Source organism: Gymnoscopelus microlampas (assembly GCF_963454915.1).
Source record: "Gymnoscopelus microlampas genome assembly, chromosome: 3".
Classification (NCBI taxonomy): Eukaryota; Metazoa; Chordata; class Actinopteri; order Myctophiformes; family Myctophidae; genus Gymnoscopelus; species Gymnoscopelus microlampas.
This window is the reverse complement of record NC_139940.1, coordinates 58,918,074-58,938,962: the sequence shown is the minus strand read 5'-3', so window position 1 is coordinate 58,938,962 and position 20,889 is coordinate 58,918,074. Positions and strand designations below refer to the sequence as shown.

At 41.4% G+C, this 20,889-nt stretch overlaps 1 protein-coding gene and 1 long non-coding RNA gene across 2 annotated transcripts; both read left to right on the top strand.

Annotated features, from left to right (window-relative positions):
• Window positions 1–2,814: 2,814 nt before the first annotated feature.
• Window positions 2,815–19,031, top strand: LOC311041952 (toll-like receptor 13; the record flags this gene model as incomplete). Its single annotated transcript, XM_084052443.1, has 5 exons — window positions 2,815–2,883; window positions 4,544–4,687; window positions 5,873–6,719; window positions 10,045–10,162; window positions 18,779–19,031. The coding sequence occupies 5 exons, from the start codon at window positions 2,815–2,817 to the stop codon at window positions 19,029–19,031; spliced, it is 1,431 nt and encodes a 476-aa protein (XP_083908569.1).
• On the top strand, window positions 13,018–17,968 carry LOC311042176. The gene is made up of 6 exons (XR_014600470.1): window positions 13,018–13,204; window positions 13,697–13,822; window positions 14,979–15,107; window positions 15,365–15,474; window positions 15,583–15,666; window positions 17,709–17,968. It is a non-coding gene; the product is annotated as an uncharacterized lncRNA (long non-coding RNA).
• Window positions 19,032–20,889: the final 1,858 nt, after the last annotated feature.

Below are 20,889 nucleotides of genomic sequence, written 5' to 3'. Positions count from 1 at the left end.
ATTCAGAATCATAAAAACACCCTAGTTTGACCCCTCACATGCTACTTAAAACAGAATTAAATTTGGATTTTTTTTTACCAAATTTATGGTGGGTACTCCAACTTTAAGGAGCTGTCAAAAATTCTCCTAGGGATACTGAATTTCAATAAAGTTGTGATGTGTTACTAGACACCTTTGCAAACACATTGGTGAAGATTTTTTTTGGTAAGGAATTTATTCCAAGATTGGAAAATATTCTGCTAATATCCCCTGACTATTAGGAGACGTGTAGAATCGGCTTCAGGTCAAAAAATACAGCATGTCAATACACATTATTACTCTTAGACCCCCCCCCCCCCCCCCCCCCCCATTTGCTACAAAATCAGGAAGTCAGTATTGCAAAGGTCATTGCAACTGTTAGGTTATCTACTGTTTCCCACGGTGGGATATATCCAGGTTGACAACATAACAGTAAAAGAGGAATCTAAAGAAGTTGCACATCATCTTCCAAAGAGGAACTGGGCCAAGGAAGGTCGTATACAATGGAGGCAGATATTTTACGTGCTATGGACACTGGCTGGCTGAATAACAATTTTAAAAAAAAACATACTTTTTAGTATACATGCAGTATCAAATAAGCATGGTGGAAAGTAACTAAGTACATGTATTTAAGTACCACACTTAAGTACAGTTTTGAGTTACTTTTTACTTTACTAGAGTATTTCCAATTTGCAATACTTTTACTTCTACTCCACTACATCTCAGAGGCAAATATTGTACTTTTACTCCACTACAATTATTTGAAAACATTAGTTACTAGTTACTTTGTAAATATACATTACTGTATTATAAAACATACATTAACCACTTTAGCCCTATTTTATACCCAGGCTATTTGAAAATAGCCGATCTACAAGCTGTAGATCTGCTATTTTCAACCATTAGTACTTTTACTTTTGGTACTCTAAGTATATTTTGATGCCAATACTTTTGGACTTTTACTCAAGTAACATTTTGAACACAGGCCACATGCCAGTACTTTTTCCACCTCTGCAAATAAGTGCATCTTAAGTCCAAAATAGTCTAGTTTCTCAAAGTGGGCGCTGTGAGACCCTAGGGTGCTGTGACGCAAGTCCAGGGTGTGCCGCACAATACTTTGATGATATTTGGAATTTATCAATATCACTTCCGTTGAACCACTTAGACACAGGGTTGCCAGATCTGCTTATTATAATTTCCACGCACGATTTTATTTGAAAATAGCCGATCTACAAGCTCACAGCGCGTCGCATCGCGACGCGTTGTGAGCTTGTAGATCTGCTATTTTCAAATAGCTGATGTATATGTTAAAGTGCTCATGTGGCCCATCGTCGCTTCTTTTGGGCTGGTTTTCCTAGACCCTGGTTGCTTGTTTCTCTCACAGAATCTGGCAACACTGCAGGGGTGTCGAACTCATTTTGGGGTCCGGGCCACATTGGTCAAATGGTGACTTGATGTGGGCAGAAACCAGTTGCGGACGCGCATGTGCGCTCACACGCATTCAGTTATACAGCATTGTTTTTCAGTCTGTTGTCTCAGTCACTGCTACTAACTACAGTATATCACCTTTAAAAACATGTTATTATGAAGAAGAATAGCTACTTTAATTATTGACATTAAAAACAAAATGCAATTTGTAAGGAGCATTCAATCCAGAAATGCATGTGTCTTTTAAAAAAAAAAAAAAAAAAAAAATATATATATATATATATATATATATATCCTACTATAATTCTAGTAACCTCTGTAGTGGTGGTGAGTACGTGAGTGAAGATACCCGGTTCTCCTCACTGGCCTGGGACCAATTGCTCTGATTTTGCACACAGTCATTGACCATTACCATCTGAACGCAACTGTGAAGCCCGTTTCTCAATTTCATCAAATCTCAGCTTCTTATTAGCGTTTTTGTGTCGAACACTGTCGCCGTGGTTACGGGGCTGCCCAGCTATGGGACGAACTGCCTCCCGGGTTGCCAGATCATGTGCGCATATCCCCCACGGATGCGCTGCGCCGACCGGGTATGGTCTAGTATATATATATATATAGAGAGAGAGAGAGAGAGAGAGAGAGAGAGAGAGAGAGAGAGATAAAACATTTAGAGAAGCACATATTATAGCAGGATTTAGAAGACATTTGTGAAGACTTGCACAAATTCCCATGATTTTTCAAAAATAGCAGATCTACAAGCTCATAGTGTGGCACTCAGTGCCGCACTATGAGCTTGTAGATCTGCTATTTTTGAATAGCTAAATGAATCTTAAAATGACAGATGCTTTCCCAGATTGAATGTTAAATAGCTCTGAGCTCAAGAGAGAGAGATGAGACACACACACACACACACACACACACACACACACACACACACACACACACACACACACACACACACACACACACACACACACACACACAGACAGACAGACACAGACAGACAGACAGACAGACAGACAGACAGACAGACAGACAACAGAGAACAGAGAGAGAGAGAGAGAGAGAGAGAGAGAGAGAGAGAGAGAGAGAGAGAGAGAGAGAGAGAACATGTCCGTGCTAGGCTGACTTCTGCGTGAGGATCAAAGAGTATAGCCATTACTACTCGACTAGCAGTTGAATAGACTGTTAACGAGCCAATCAGCCAGAACATTCCACAGCTGGGAAGAGACAATAGCGGGCCATCAGAGGTACTCGCTGCAGCCAAGTAGCAGCGAGTGGGGGAGAGCAAGGCAATGTAAACTCCGAATCTATGTCTGTTAGATGTAGTGTCAATTTACTATTTTTAAAAGTATTTCCTGGGCCGCCATGGACATTTCCACGGGCCGCAAAACGCCCGCGGGCCGCGAGTTTGACAGCCCTGGCTTAGACCCTCTAGTCTATAGCCGAATCCACAGACGCCTGTAGCTGCCTGTAGGCGGCCATTGCTGCGGTGCCGCGTCCGCAGAGCGTTGACACCGCAGCAATGGCTGCGCGCAGGGCAGCGCTCCGTGGATTCGTCTATACTGACCTGATTTGCACTGTACTTGGTGCGTTCCTTTTCCATCTACACCGAGTTTCTTCGTCAAAAATAACGACGATCTACAAGAATCAGAATCAGAATCAGAATCAGCTTTATTGTCACATCAGAGGTTTAAAGAAGTAAAAAAAAAGTGGGTGAAATTTGTTTCCGTGCATCCGTTCCCATCATATCGTCATTTCCATAGAAAAAAAGGAAGGGAAGAAGAAGGGGCGGGGGGGGTGAAGGTGTGGTGTGTGTGTGTGTGTGTGTGTGTGCGTGTGCGTGTGCGTGTGCGTGTGCGCGTGCGTGTGCGTGCGCGTGCGTGTGTGTGTTCGTGCGTGTGTACGTGTGGCCTGGGTGGATGTGTGGCTCGCGGTCTAAATCACTGTTTCAGTCCGGCCCTGCGTTGTCACAGCAGAGAGTTTCGGTGACGTTTCAGAGGAACGGTTTTGCATAAAAAAAGAACGAAACACAACAGCATGTGGCTTGGTGATTAAAGCTTACTTATCCTGTCCATGTATGAAGCTGTAAGTATCATCTCTTTTTCTCTTCTTTTTGTTGTTGTACTAATAGCAGGGGTCTTCAACGTTGAAGCAGGGACCCCTAATACATATTAAACTGTTTCATTAAGATTTCATAGATAGCCTCAGAGACTTGTTTGACAGCACTGTCATCAGTGTATGTTGGATTCATGTTCATGTGTATTTTCAGACATTTAACCTCTTAAACCGTAAATACTTAGTAAACTTGACCTTTCATTCTGTACTTTATTCCCTCTACTCCAAACTTCTTTGCCAAAAATAGCCGATCTACAAGCTCACAGCGCCTCGCAGTGCTATTTTTGGCTAAAGTTCTCAGAATAGGGATGCTAGGGTTCAAGTGGTTAATGTAAAATATCACACAACGGTTGCCCCTCTGTAGTAACACCAAGGACCCCCTAGGGGTCCCGGACCCCTGTTGAAGACCCCTGCTCTTTAGCTATATCAAGGACTACAATTTTGTTTACATGTATGTATAATATCAATGATGATGAGATGATATTTTCCTGACATTGACCAAGTATTTCAAAGTAAACTGTATGGGTTCACTTCACTGTATGCTTTCTTTTTGTCTCATTGTTTATCCTTTTACTTTTGCTGATTTATTTTATTGGACACCAGGGGCAGTCTGAGGTTGATTCACCAGTGAAGAATGGAAAAGGAAAAATCTATGCGATTCGGACAAGCTAAACATTCTCAACTAAGGACTTACTTCTTCCTCCTGTACTTTATCGGTCATTTGGTTATACCAGTCGTGGGATATTCACTGAACAACTGCACAGTCAGTTACTCCGTCAACGTCAAATGTTCAAATATCAGAGCAATTCCTCAAGGCATTCCATCAAGAGTGATCACGCTCGACTTGTCTGGCAACAGCATTTCACTAATAGGAGTGTCAGACTTTACAGGCCTCTCCAACTTGACAAGTTTGGATTTGAAACGCAACAAAATTTCCGTCATAGCTGATGGTGCATTCGCCCCCCTCATCTCCCTCCAGGTTTTAGTTCTGAACGACAATAAGCTCACCGAGCTGCAGGAGCACGTGTTCGATGGTCTGAGCAATCTCACTGAACTCAGGCTGGCTCATAATCACATGAAAACCATGGCGCCTCACTCTTTCCATTCTCTGATCAACTTACAGGTCTTGGACTTAAATCTGAATAACTTCCGTGGCTTAGGCAGGGTTGGGTCTGTCTTACGGCACTTGCCACATTTACAGGACCTGTCCCTCACAGGGAACTACGTGCACACATTTGAGTCATGGGAACTGTCAAACACGTCTTTAGGACTTAAGTCACTTGATTTGTCTCAAAATCCGATTGAAGCATTTAGGATCACGGCAGACATACTTCCAAACCTCACACTGTTAAACCTTGGTCACTGTGGTCAAAAGCCGGGCATTATTTGGGACGTGCAGAACAAGACCTTCCTCGGCAGAGTGTCCACCCTCGATATTGGAGGGGCTCATATGACTTTGACTGTAATTAAGTCCTTGTCAGAGGGCGTTAACTCCTCGTTGACCCAGCTGAGGCTGAATGATGTTGAACTTCCCAAGAGACTTTTACTTTGGATCGGAATTTTCTGCACGATTCCTTCACTGAGCACTCTCAAAGTGGAGAAGAACAAACTCAAGTTTGTTTCCCCCCACATGTTTGACTCGTGCGTCCACCTCACTGAGCTAGACTTGGGGTTCAACCGTATACAAGATATCTCAGAGGACGCCTTCCGATCTCTCGGACAGATAAAGACTTTGAATGTACATAACAACAGTCTTCTCTCAGTACCAGCTGCCATAAGGAATCTGCCAATGCTTCAAGAACTAGACCTCACTATGAACCACATCGGCGCCCTTGACTGCGAAGACTTTACCAATTTAACAAGACTTCTGAAGCTCCATCTCTCTGACAATCGTATCTCAGCTCTGAAAGGGTGCATTTTTAAGGATCTGAGTAAATTACAGCACTTAGAAGTCCACAGAAACCCTATTTCTGATTTGGGTGGTGCATTCAGAAATAGTTTAGCAAATCTTCGACTGCTGAAAATGAGTAAAATCCAGTTGACTACTATCTCTCCGGGTGAATTCAAAGGTCTGCAACATCTCGAAGAATTGTGGCTGCAAGACGGTCAAATAGAAAATCTTAAATACGGATGTTTCACTGGCTTGACTAATCTAGTAAAACTCAACCTAGCAAGCAATAAACTTAAAGAAACTCAGTTGGAAGAGAAGGTGTTCAATAACCTAAAACAATTAAAAACTCTGAATTTGAATTATAACCACATACGGTATTTAGTGGAAACGGAACTTCACCCTCCACCATTCTCTCAGCTGTCATCCCTAGAGGAATTGCTCATGTCCGGTCAACATCGCAGCGGCAAGGCTCATCTCCCTCAAAACTTCCTACAAGGTCTATCTAATTTAACAGTCTTCAATGGCAGGAACATGCAGCTCCTATCAGTGCACGTGAACACGTTTCATCACACACCTCGGTTGACTAGTCTCGACCTGTCCTCAAATGACCTCACAGATGTTCCAGCGGACTTGTTTTCCCCAATTCCACTGCTTGAGAAACTCTCCCTGTCCGCAACCAGGCTCCGGTCGCTAGATTTCCTCAAAGGCGCCAAACTAGAGCAGCTCAGGTTCTTGCAGGTGAGGAAAAATGCCTTCTCAGTCATCGGCGAGGAGGAGATGCGGTCGCTTCCTGCCCTCACCTACCTGGACATGCAATACAACAGCTTCACCTGCGACTGTGACAACGCCTGGTTCGTACAATGGGTGGAAACCGACCCCCAGACGCAAGTTCACGACGCGCACAACTTTGAGTGCAACTACCCCTCGCACCTGAAGGGCACCAAGCTGTTGGACATGGACGTTCGGTCCTGCTCGGTGAACGTCGGCCTCATCTGCTTCATCTCCTCGTCGTGCGCGGTCCTCCTGCTTCTCCTGGCCTCCTTCGCCTATCATTTCCTGAGGTGGCAGCTGGTCTACGCCTACTACCTCTTCCTGGCCTTCCTATACGACAACAAGCTGCGGCGCGACAATAAGCCTCACCAGTACGACGCCTTCGTCTCCTACAATGTCCACGACGAGCCCTGGGTCCTCAAAGAGCTGCTGCCCAAGCTGGAGGGAGAGCAGGGCTGGAAGCTGTGTCTGCATCACCGTGACTTCCAGCCAGGTGAGATGGCTGCGTGTGTATAAACACCCATGTTAACAGATTTTGTGAGAGAAATACGCTACCAGGTGTACAAGCCCAAAAGGAGCGAAAATAGCCGATCTACAAGCTCACAACACGTCACGATGGGGCGTGTTGTGAGCTTGTAGAATCTTGAAATAAAATATGTAATATTGTAATATTTTTGGTGCTCCCTGGCACCAAACATTTTCGTTAGAGACAAATACATATTAATTTGGGGTCCATGACAGGAAAATATTTGAGCTAAAAAAAACGCAACCCACAACTACCAATATTTACAGCAACTTTACAGAAAAAGAAGCCCACAGTCGCTTATAATAAGCGGACATGGGAACACTGGTAAACCGCACAAACAGAGGTCTGAGCTTGTAGAAATATTTTAGCTATTTTTTGAAAAAAGTTAAAACAATTGAAAAAAATCAGAACATTTTGGAACATTAATCATGGTATGGCTTGTATGGTATACTGTATGTATTGATGTACTGGTTGATAGCCATTGGACAGATCATCTAGTATTTGATGATTTTTGATTGAAGATAGGGGGCAGGTATAATAAGATTTATCTTCTTCCTGCTCCTTTTCATTTGTGGAATATGTAAAAGAAAAAACAGGGGGGGGGGGGGGGGGGGAAACGAATGTAATCATGTAAAACCATAAATGGAATAAATAGGCTACAATGAAATGAAATCAACCCTATAGCGTCCCTATTCAGGGGGCAAACATCTGGTGAAAATAGTATATCTGGAAGCTCACAACGTGACTCAACGTGATTTGATTCGGTGCTAGGATCTTGATTCTGGTGACTAATCCTACATTTTCAAGGATGAGGAATATAGTGGTACTATTTACAACATGCTAGTAACTACCTAACTACATATATCTGGCATTCAGTTAATTAAATAATAGTAAACCCATCAAAATATGTAATGATGTAGTACTGTACATATTTTCAAACTGTGACACGTGAGAGTCAAGAATGCAGTACTTCACCGTTTCTTTTATTAGTAGTAGTATTGCATAATTATCTTCAATGGACCATAAGACACAACAAAGGCAGAGTACTCATGAGTCATAGCCTAATGGCATATTCAATAAAGCCAGATAATCTACACAATGTTAGTTGCACAGTCCACAACAGTAGCAAAGGGCACTGAAGTGCTGCCTTAACACATCTGCATTGTCCACTGCATCCCTTTTTGCAACCAAAAAGTGGAGGAGTTCCCGACAGGCCAGGCTTGCTTCTGGCAGTGTGGTCCAGTGCACTTCCCATCCACCTGTCAAAATTAGAATCAGCTTTATTGTCAGATCACAGGTTTACAAGTGTAAAGAAGTGGATTAAATTATTTGTATTCACCTGTCTCCTTCCTCTTCCACCCCCATTCACCTGGGGATGGGCGTTCAGGGGCTGCAACCATCGCCTGTCCCCAGCAGTGGCCAGCTTCGTAGGCTGCCCTCTTTGTATGTTGAATCAGTGCAGCTTGTTTTGGGGGGAGTCCATCAATTGTCCCTTCTGGGTGAATAGCTGCTTCTGTGCCTGATTCACTGATGCCTGGCCGCTAGTGCGGTCATAGAGCAATACCACAAATCGCTCCAGAGGCTCCATCCAGTCATCTATTTTGTCCGGGGTGGCAGCTAAGGAACTGAAGGCACTTGTGTTTTCCAGGTCTCCCATGCCGTCTTCTTGCCTCTGCCTCCAAAAGATGACACTGTGTCACATCCAGTAAAGGCATGGAACATGGGTAGAGCTAAGCATCGATCTGTGCCTAATGCCCTTGCCATCTCATGAGCTGCTAAGTTACGGAAACTTTTCCCAGTTCCAAAAGCAACCCACAGCTCAGTCAAGTGGAGGCGTTGGGCTGCCGTTACTGCCAGGACCAGCACATCCGTATCTAGTGTGCGTATTGTCACCTTGCTATACCCTTCCTTCACAGCAGCTTCTAGGTGTAATATGACGCGAGTATCAGCCTCCTCATGTACTGTAGTTAGTTAGGTAGTTACTAGCATGTTGTAAATAGTACCACTGTATTCTTCATCCTTGAAAATGTAGGATTAGTCACCAGAATCAAGATCCTAGGTGTTCTAGAGTTATTGGTAAAATAACAGCAGATGGAGGACATTTTGGAAAATGGCTGCCATGGTTACCACAGGACAAATCTACGATGGCCCTATAGCCAAAAATGTTCCTTATGGCATGCCCTAACTGTGTGCCAAATGTCATGCTTTTATCGTATAAAGTGCACGATTATTGCCGGACTATGGTGACTCCAGTCAACTAACGTTACATAGGGTTTCAGAGGTTGAATTGATTGGAACAGAAGTTGGAGGTGCATTTGAGGCATTGGTGTTTATTCCACAATTATTGTTAAAAATAGTCAAATATAAAAAGAACATAAAACCTCAAAACACATATTTCTTATCTTCACGTGGTATCACACGTACCCCCAAATTATACAACCGCTCGCCACAAACACCAGTATAATTATTTTTATTTGTGGCGTGAATCTGTAACAGTATGTCACGTTTTTGCAACTCAGAAGTAATGCAAATGGGGAGGGGGAAGGTCACGTGGCTCAGGAAGAATAATATATATTCTTTAAAAAGAGTGCAAAAAGCATGTAAAATAGGGACAGCAGTGTCAATTTATCTTATATTCAAAGGTAGAGTAAGTGATTTTCTTTGGTTAAAATAAGTGTTAAATAGTTCTATATTCTGATAGTACTCATTGCTATATAGAGTGTTTGTTCAGTAACAGGAGTCTCCATGTCTCTCGAGCTCTTAATTAAACAGAAAATACATTTTTAGGTCGGGATACCAATTGTATCCAATCAATCAGGATAGAGAACTCAGTCAGGATACAGATTAAACAAGTGAAATTGGAAGTGATGACACAAAGAAATGAGCAGACAGATTTGAAACTGGAACACTATAAAAATGAAGCTGATGAATGGGTACGCTCTCCCGGTTGGCTGAAATTTTGCAACCCACCTGAACAAGTATTTATTTAATAGCTGGAGAGACGGGGAGACCCCTGTTACTGAACATGCACACATGATTATAATTGTAAAATAGTGCTTTAATATTTTAACAAAAAAAAACTTTGTTTTAACAAAGAAATATCACTTACCCTACCTTTAAGAAGTTATGAGCTAAAATGCTCCTTATACTCAATGCAATTAAGTTCTGTTATTGTCCCAGAAGGGGGCGCCCTACTAGCACTTTGTTCAGACAGTCAGAAGCAAGGGCAAAGAGGTGGCTGTTGATGTAAATGTTTTTAAATGAATTGATCGATGCTTTTCCTGCTCCCAAGGCAAACCCATCATAGAGAACATCACAGATGCCATCTATGGGAGCAGGAAGACCATCTGTGTGATCAGCCGCCGCTACCTGGAGAGTGAATGGTGCTCCAGAGAGGTGCAGGTTGCCAGGTAATGACTGACTGACTGACTGACAGTCAGGCCTGTGAACTGGCTCCCTGGCAGTGTGATTTTGCGAGAGAAAAAAGCAACCAGGTCTATGAAAACTTGTCCAAAAGAATCAACTAGGCCACATGAGCACTTTGAACCTATATGCTATCGGCTATTTGAAAATAGCCGATCTACAAGCTCACAACGCAAAACACATTTTGAGTACTTTTTGAAACATTTTAACACGGGGGTCCCTAGCACAAAACATTGTCAGATGGGGCCATTGACAAATATAAATACACATTGTAATATGTATTTTTTTGTTGTTATAATTTCGGGGTCCTTGACATGAAAATATTTGAGAACCACTGGCTAAAACAACATTAAGAAATGTAAACATAATATACTTTACAAACAAGATCAAAAACCTGCAACCCCCAACTACCAATATTTACAAGCAACTTTACAGAAAAAACAAGCCTGAAGTCGCTCATAATAAGCAGACATGGCAACACTGCTCCCTGGGGCAACGTGTCCGACCACCGGGCTATAAGATGGGATGTGTGATACAATGATAACAATTATAAACCCAAGGAAAGACCTGGAAGATAAGCAAGCTCTTTTGGAATGAGTGGATGAATGAGTGAACACACTGTTTTGCTGCTCAGCAACCGCAGCGAACATGTGTGAAAACAAGCACACAAGAGAGAAATAAAATCAAGAGTACTGTCAGGGACCGAGTTGGTCGGAAGGAGAGACAGGGAAAACTTTGTTGGTTTTAAAATATTGTTCTCTTTTTTCATTTCTTTCTTTTCTTTTTTCGTTGTTGCAGAAAAAATGGTTCAATAGATAACAAAAACAAATGTGCTCAACACAAAAGAAATTAAACTAAATAACTAAACAGAAATCTGGACTACACAACACAACTGAACTGAAAACTGAACTAACTAGAATGCCACAGGAGGTGGACATATAGGGACGGGTCAGACCACTGTTACCACAAATGGGGGAAAAGACAAAGACTACCATTGAAACACACACTCAAAACCCCTGCCCCACCCCATGGTACACACAGAAAAAAAAGGTTCTTTGGTTCTTTAAAATGGTTCTTTAAAACCCTATATGGTTCTTTGAAGAACCATCACCTGCTAAAGAACCATTTTATATAGCAAATGGTTCTTTAGATTCTTAAATGGTTCTTTAAAACGCTATATGGTTCTTTGAAGAACCATCACCTAATAGAGAACCATTTTATAGAGCAAATGGTTCTCCAGATTCCTCATATGGTTCTCAAGATTTAAAAGGTTCAAGGAAGGGGGAATTATTTTCCAAACCATTTTATATTACAAATAGTTCTTCATATTCCTCATATGGTTCTATGGGATTTGAAAGGTTCTTATTGGTAGGGGATTTTGCAACTGTAAATTATAACCTGTATAAAACAATTACAAATTATTATTTTAGTAGACGCTCTTATTTCAGAGTTATTCACAAAAAGCAAGGGTAATACATCAAATGCATTACATGGAGATTGCAGTTTTAGGATAGGTAACCCGAGAGTCTATTGTCAGTCTAATCATATTATATATATATAATATGGGGGGAAACAAGCCTTATCTCTGATGTCAAATTCAGCCTTAACCACCCTGCTGAAAAAAACAGCACAAACCAGCTTATGAAGGTTGCTGGTTTTAGCTGGTATGAGCTGGTCTTGGCTGGTCTTAAGCTGGTTTAGATGGCATACCAGGCTGGACAAGCTGGTCAGGCTGGTTTGCCAGTGTAGTTGGTTAGCTGGTCACTAAGCTGGATTCTGCTGGTCTTTGCTGGTCAGCCAGCTGGCTGGCTGGACTGACCAGCAAAGCCAAGCTGGTAGCTGGTCTTTGCTGGTCAAATGGGTGGACAGACCAGCAAAGACCAGCTTAGCAGCTGGTAAAGTTTGGTTAGATCAGTGGTTCTCAACATGTGGATCGGGACTCCCAGGGGGGTCCCCACGTGATTTGGGGGTGGTCCCCAGATGACAGTGAAGTGACAATTTAAGGACCTTTAAGACCTGTTTAGTACCAAAAAAAAAAAACACCATTACTGCATCAAAAGCTATATCAACACACTATACTATAAAAACATTGAAAATAGCAGATCTACAAACTCACAACACCTTCCTTGCGAGGCGTTGTGAGCTTGAAGATCTGCTATTTTCACAATAGAGTCAAACTAAACGTAAATGCATCAACTCCTACATTCCAAGTGCTTATCAGGGTGGGGGGTCCCCAGCTCAAATATGATTATATAAAAATCTAAAATATATAATATAATATAATATAATATTATATATAATATTTAAAAAAAAATATTCCATCAATTAATAAAAAAAAACAGCAGATCTACAAGAGTTGTGAGCTTGCAGATCTGCTATTTTAACTAGTTTGGATCCCGGGGAGACATCTTACCTGCCATTAGACTGTGAAGATTTTCACAGTCTAATGGTCTAATTGCCCCCCCCCCCCAGTATATACAGTATATTTTACATTACATCTTGTTGCATTCGACGCGTTGTGAGCTTTGTGATCTGTTTTTACAGAGAAGTGGGCCCTTTATGGGCCCTGAGTAGTGTTGCCATATCTGCTTATTATAAGCGACTTTGGGCTTGTTTTTCTGTAAAGTTGCTCGTAAATATTAGTGAAATATTTCGCTTATTCTTTTTGAAAATAGCAGATCTACAAGCTCACAATGCGTTGCAAATGCGACGCACTGTGAGCTTGTAGATAAAGCTCTATAAACCTATGTAGGTGTCGCTTCTTTTGGGCTTAATTGTTTTCACAGACCTGGCTGCTTATTTCTCTCACAAAATCTGGCAACAATGTCTCAGCTGGCTCGCGACCCTTGAACTCTATGCTCCCGACCGCTCGCGACGCGCGGGGAGAATGAATGCTGTCTCGAGTCAAGCTGCCTGCTCTCACTTCATAGAAAGTTAAATCAATTGCATTGCTTTAGATTCATAAAAAATAATTATAAACCGGCTTCAGAGAAGATAAAAGAAAGAAGAAGAAGCGGCGGACATTTTAGGTGAGTGTTGACACACAGAAATACTGTTTATGTAGGCTTTTTAGCCTACTATTACTGACTGTATTTATAAGTGCGTAGGCTGCTGTGTTCTAAGTCAATCACAAGTCATGACCCAACATTGTTTAGTTATATAATGTGTCTTGATAAAGGGATTATGACAATAATTACAAGAAATTACAGTGGGAATATACAATATAATTTTTAATATAGGCCACTATCTGTACTGCTTGCCTGTGTGCTGCTCAAAACTAAATTCAAAATCTGGCGTGTGTGTGTGTGTGTGTGTGTGTGTGTGTGTGTGTGTGTGTGTGGGGGGCTTTCAGTGATGAAGCTACAGAGTGTTTTAATATCCTGTGAACTCTGAACATTAATGATTCGCTTGTCTGTCTGTCTGTCTGTCTGTCTGTGTGTGTGTGTGTGTGTGTGTGTGTGTGTGTGTGTGTGTGTGTGTGTGTGTGTGTGTGTTATTATTACACATTTCTTTGGCTGCAGTGGCCAAAACGAATGGTTTGCAGGCAGCCCTACTAAAACAGAAAAAGGAACCCAAGAAGAGAGAACCATTATGTGTTATGCCCCCCCCCCCCTCCCCTCCCACAAAGAAAAGAAAACAGTTTGAAGGTAAAGTGATATTGTTTTGTGTAATATTAAAGTAATCATTGCTTCAAACTGTTCAGTAACAGGGGTCTCCCAGACTCTTCACCTCTTTAGTAAGCCGAAAATGCATTTCCAGGAATACCAAATTTAATCAGAACTCTGGATACAGGATAAATAAGTGCAATTGGAAGTGATGACACAAAGAAGTGGGCATGCAACATTGGAACAGGAACACTTAACATTGAAGCTAATGAATAGGTACTCTCTCCTGAAATTGGCAACCCATCTGAAACTGAATTGTCTACTTATTAAAGAGATTGAGAGACCCCTGCTTATTAAGACCGGGAACGCATCTGTGTCATTTTTTTTTATTTCTTTGGCCATTCAAAAACTTGGCCATTTCTTTGGCCATTCAAAAACAGCAGATCTACAAGCTCATAGCGCGGCACTCGGTGTCACGCTATGAGCTTGTAGATTGCTATTTTTGAAAATCTTTGAATATATATTTTTTAAAGCGAACATTTGTACCTCAAATCTTTTTCCTTTTATTTTCAAAAAACTTTTAGGATTTAGAGAACATTTTTAGAATCGGCCTCAGGTCTTAATGGGTTAAAGCTGCACTATGTAACTTTCCTCTTCTCCCCCGGATTTGAACCCGGTTTCCTGAGCAAGTGCTTTTACCATTGAGCTAATAGAGCGTGCCAACGACTCGTCACCATGGGGCGCGTGGCATAGTAGCTGCAGACATACTTGAGGGGGGCAATGTTAAGTCAACCTGTTTTATACCCCTCAAAGATGTCCGCCGCTACCAAATGACACTTGTTGACGCCCCCTTCAGGATTTTTGGCACGCTCTATAGAGCCTGCCTGCTTGCTCAGGTGATACATTGAACCTTGACCATCAGATCAAAATTCATGTCAGATCCTGTGTCTAGGTGAGACATGACCTTTGACACTAAATGTCTCAATAGAAGAGCAGGCGAGACGAAATGCAACCACCCCAATTGTATAAGTTATATAGTATTATTTGTATTAACATACTCTAACATACAGATTGTATAAGTTATTGTATTAATATACTCTACGATACAGATTGCATAAAATTACATTTTATTCCACTTTAACTTTATAACAAAAAATATCTTGTTTTATCCAAAATATATCACTTGCACTACCTTTAGACTCTGACTCGTCTGAATATGGTGGAGATGCTGTTGTACCCCAAGCTATCCACGACGAAATGTCAAGTACAGTCGTACCCAGAAGAAGGCCAAAGAGTTGGAGCTGGACCTACAGCACCTTAAAACTAAGTAAGCAATGACTAATTTTAACGAAACAGTTGCATGAGGTTGCTCTTCTCAAGTATATATCTATATGTTGGTTAATTGTTCTCATGTTCTTTTTTACTTAGATCTTGACCACAAATGTTAAAAAAAACATTATATAGAAAGCATGTTATATGGAGTGGACAGATGCTAGGTTCATTATTAAACTGTTATCCTACTAACGCATACATCAATTCATTTGTTTTTTCTTTTTTTTCTCCGTACCCTGTTCATGCTTTAAGATGCAACAAATTAGAGATTGCAAAACAGAAACTGGAGGAAGGGCCCCAATATAGCTCTGCAGCAAAGCCTGACATCCCTGCTGCAGATAAGCAAACCAGTGACAGCATAGGTGTGTTTAGACAGTCATACTGTTCTACGGAAAATGGTGACAATGTGTACAATATAAGTACTGTGATACTGCCAAAAGGAGCTTAAATGTGATTCTCTATATTTTCAGTTGCAACTTCCTCCATTTCCTCTTCCCCCCGAGTCAGACGATTTGGCATCGACACCTGGGATGTTTGACACCAACGGTCACAAGGTATTGAAGAAACATACTGTGTAGGACAGTGGTTCATAAAAGTGGGGTCCCCAGGGGGTTCCACAGTGTCCCCAGCTAAATAAGAAACAGTTAAGCACAAAAGCACTATTTCAAAAATAGGCAACGGGTCATGATGCATCGTGAGCTTGTAGATCATCTAGGTTTTGCTATTTCTGAACTATTTTTGAACAGTTTTGCCTATAGATACACACGGAGATAGACGGGAACGCCCATTCGATTTTGGCTCGGGGGAAAACACAACGATCTGCCTCATAGAGTTACATCATACACGATCGTTTGGATAACTTTCAGAGCTATTTTATGGACGATAGAAACATTGTCAGCCAAGAAAAAATCCATCAGAAGGACAGCTGGAACACAACTTGACTGACTTATTTTTAAGATATATGTGACTAAAAAGACCAAACATTGACAATCTATGAGCTCACAGCGCGTCGGAACGCGACGCGTTGTAACTGTGAGCTAGATTGGCAATGTTTGGTTTATGTTCCCCCCAGAATACGTAAACTGGGGTTCATGTGGTTTATCACTGATCAGATTATCCTTATATTTTATTGCATTAGTCAAGTTTCAGCACAAGCACCACCGAGACCGGAGATGTTTCCCTCTTTACATCTCCGTCTGAATACTAAAACACTCGCCCCAAAACACAGTCGCCCCGGGGCAAACCCGCCGGTATTCACCTGGTATTCCTAAACATAACCTCAGTAAAACTATGTCTAACCCTGAACTTATTTCAAACCGTAATACAGATGCAAGAATACAAGAACCGCTGGTCGGTGGAAATGGGGGCGAGCGTGTTTTGGGGCGAGTTTTCTGGTTACCACCCGTCTCCCTCCGTGTTGCCAAACATGTTTACATATGCACAGTGTTTAATCGCCTGGTAGAGACACTATTACAAGATATGATCAATTAAACTTACCATTATATCGAAACCCAACAGCCATTAAGTCATCAATAATGTTTATAGTGAATTTGAAGTACAATTTAGAGACTGTTTTGTGAACGGCACGTACCGACACCATTATCATTTGGCGACATGCATCATTTGATATCATGCAGGATTTACACACTGCTTTAGCTCCGTGTTCATTGCCAGATTAACAATTGTGTTTTCTGTAGGTTTTTAAACGAGGATAGGTTAGGGTTTGGCTTGTTTTGTGTGTAAATCGCTGCATGTTGCGTTTCCAAACTGTAATGGCGTCGATGTCTCCTGTACTAGGAATTCACTAAAACGTGTTCTATAAACATCATTGATGAATGAATGACTTTTGCTTTTTGATATTATGATAAGTTTAATTGATCATATCTATAGAAAATGTAATAGTGTCTCTTACCAGGCGATTAAATCAGATAACCTCGGGCCATTGTGTTGTGTTGGATCCTCTGTCCAGTCAGGACAACATTCCAATCGGACTCTTGTTTAATTTGCTAATGTAACGTTCCTTGTCGAGTGGCAACAAGGTTCTGTGCCTGTGATCTGGCAAGCCATGACGCCTGCTTTTTAAATTGGTATACTTTTACAGCATGTGAGTTTGAAAACCCCACATCCCTCTGTCTATACCAGCTGGGGGAAATTTGTGTTTTCCCCCGAGCGCGCCTCCGCCTCCGTAGGTACGGCCCACTGATGATGACACTACGCCGTGTGGATGTATGGCATGCACAAAATAGGGATGCCAGGCACAAAGGGTTATTTCACTACTGTTTTACCAGCTAGTATGTAATCCAATGACATTGTACTGTATAATAATTACTTTAACTCTCCCCACCTACAGTATAGACAGTTGTAGAATTCTGTACTAAATTTAATCCAACAATTAACATCTTCTCTATTGGAGGTCCATGGCACCAACTCTTTTCCAAATAGGGTCCACATTTGGGGGTCCTTGACATGAAAATGTCATTTCTTTACAGTAGACTGTTTGAAGTGTGCCTGCTTTTGTCCAAAATGAAAGTCTGGGAAATGTCATGGTAAAATGTGTTTTCATTTCTAAAACATGTCTTGTTTTCTTCTGTTTCAGGTCCACATTGGCTCTGGTGTGTGGCTCCAAAAGGAGATCTGGAAGATGGTGGCAGCAAACACCAAGGACTCCCTGTTCATGAATGAGCTTGCTGTTGCCATTTGGGGGACAAGAACCCTGAAGACCATGAGCCTTACAGACAAAGAATGCCCCCACTAGCCCCCCAAAAGTTTCTAAAGATTTAAATCTAAATGTGTTAAGTTCATGTTTAATGTTCAAATATGGAGATATGTGGGCTTATTTATTAATAAATTCAAATGATAAAATCTTGTGTCCATCTTTTCCAGTAAATCTAATATATTTTAATGTGTAATGAAACATTTATTATCCAAAGAACCTTTTTTTTCTGAAGAACCATTATAAAACGGTTCTTTATTGAACCAATTGGATCCTCAAAGAACCACTTTTGAAAAGGTTCTTCAGAGAACCATTTTTTTACATGGTTCTTTGAGGAACCAGAAACGGTTCCTCAAAGAACCATTTTTTGATGGTTCTTTAATGCACCTTTAATGGTTCCTTATTGAACCATTCGAATAAATGGTTCTTTAAAGAACCTTAGTGTAAAAGGTTCTTTCTGGAACCAAATATGGTTCTTCTATGGAATCACTCTGAAGAACCATTTTTGGTTCCAGATCGAACCGTTATTTTTCTGTGTGTACAGAGGGACTGTGGTGCAGTCCAATTTCTCCAGATTAGCTGTAGATCTGGAGCAGCTGATCCCCATTGCTTTGGCCAGCCCATCATGTCCATGTACGTCAGTCAGCACCTCCCACAGAACTGGTAACTCAAAGAAAACTCAGTCAAATCAAATGCAAATAAACTCATAGAAAAACAACTAAACAATAAACTGTTATTCCAATTGGTTGTGTGTGGTTACATATATTAGATGGCATTTGTGTATAATGTACAACTGAAAATAAACCAACTAAATGAATAAACTAAAAGGAATCACCATACCATAAGCTCAATGTGTGGCTGCTGAGTCAGCCATCACAAGTACACATAAAAACACAAAAGAAGACGTCAAAAATCGCGCGTCACCGACATTCCCTCTCTCCTTCTATTCCCAGCTTCCGCCTGTTCGACGAACAGAAGGACGTGTTGATCCTGGTGTTTGTGGAGGAGATCCCGGCCCGCCAGCTGTCTCCTTACTACAGCGTGAGGAAGCTGCTGAAGCGACGCACCTACCTGAGCTGGCCTCGTGCCGGCCAGCAGCACCGTGGAGTCTTCTGGGAGAAGCTCCGGATGGCCCTGAACGCCGGGGACACTCCCACTGCCGCCGAGGGGGACCGCATCAACCTCACCGGGTTGGCCAGGAGCTGAGGGTGACCGGTAACCGGAACGCTCGCTCCAAAACACACTCGCCCCCCAGTGGTTCTTGTATTCTTTTTTACTGAGGTTAAGGTAAGGAATAAGGTTGCGTTAAGGAATAGTTATACTGAGGTTACGTTTAGGAATAAGGTTAGGTTTAGACATAGTTTTTTTTTTTTTAAAGATATTTTTGGGGCTTTTTTTTTGCCTTTATTGATAGATGACAGTAGACTGACAGGAAATGGGGAGAGATATGGAGGGGTGACACGCAGCAAAGGTCGTCGGGATCGGGAGTCGAACCCGCGACACGCTGTCAGGCTGGCATTGCAGCCTAGGGTGCCTGGACCGCCACGCTGCGGCCCAGGCCAGGTTTAGACATAGTTAACTGAGGTTACGTTTAGGAATAAGGTTAGGTCTAGGCATAGTTTTACTGAGGTTATGTTTAGGAATACCTGGTGGCGACTGTTCACTGGATTTGGAATAAGGTTAGGTCTAGGCATAGTTTTACTGAGGTTACGTTTAGGAATAAGGTTAGGTTTAGGCATAGTTTACTGAGGTTACGTTTAGGAATAAGGTTAGGTCTAGGCATAGTTTTACTGAGGTTACGTTTTGGAATAAGGTTAGGTTTAGACATAGTTTTACTGAGGTTACGTTTAGGAATAAGGTTAGGTTTTGGCATAGTTTTACTGAGGTTACGTTTAGGAATAAGGTTAGGTTTAGGCATAGTTTACTGATGTTTCTTTAGGAATACGGTTAGGTCTAGGCATAGTTTTACTGAGGTTATGTTTAGGAATAAGGTTTAGGCATAGAGGTTACATTTAGGAATACCAGGTGGCAACCGTTCCGAGGTCGCCGGATTATTTGAACCGGGGCGAGCGTTGTTGTATTCGGGTGACCACATCAACCTCATCGGGCTGGTCAGGAATTGATCATCATGAGGCATTGCTACTGCACCACCTTCAAAACCGCCATAAGAGAGCACCTGTCTGCAATAGGCTCTATGTACAGCAGCCATAGAAAGAAATGGAGCATTTTCCTTACTTCCTTCACAGGTCTTACCAATGATACTAATAACCATGAGGACCACACTTTGAGACCCACTGGTGTAGCAGAGTGTTCCAGTGATCCAACATGCACAATATCAGCACCCTGACTATGTTTGACCAGAATGGAACAGAGCCTTCGTTAGTATCATTGATAACACCTCTGTACTTGTCTATAATGCATTATAAACATACTTATAACGCATCGTAAGCTTAACATACTGTATAATTATAGTTATAAGCACTCATACATATTCATAGAAAGTGTTACTGAAATGGTTTCTATATTAGATTATAAATGGTTTACCCTTGATTTATTTGCTCTTACAGTGTTTGCAATCAAAATGAAAAAGCACAGAATATCTATAGTTAACTCATTTTAATCATTGATAATTTTTCCTCATTATGTTGCAATTCAATATTGTATATGGTATTGCCTTAAGCTTTAATAAAAACAATGTTTTCTGCTTCTTCAATCAATCAAAGCTACAGTTTGTATGTATTAATAATACTACATTTTCTGTTAATAAAACAGATCAGAAAAGAAGAAAAAACATGCTATTTGGAATAGCGTCTTTCCAATTAGACCCCCAACCCGGCTCTTTAGTGCATGGCATTCCTGTCTCTGTTAGGGCTGCATCCATTCTTTTGGTAGCTATTATTCTATCAAATACGTTTTCGATTAATGTAATAATTGAGCGTGTTTTTGTGTTTAAAAAAATATATATCAACAAATTGATTAAAGGTGTAGTGAAATGAAAAATATGTTTTTCACACTTTTAGCACCTTTGAACCTTCAAAATAAAATGACCGAAAATGTCACTGCA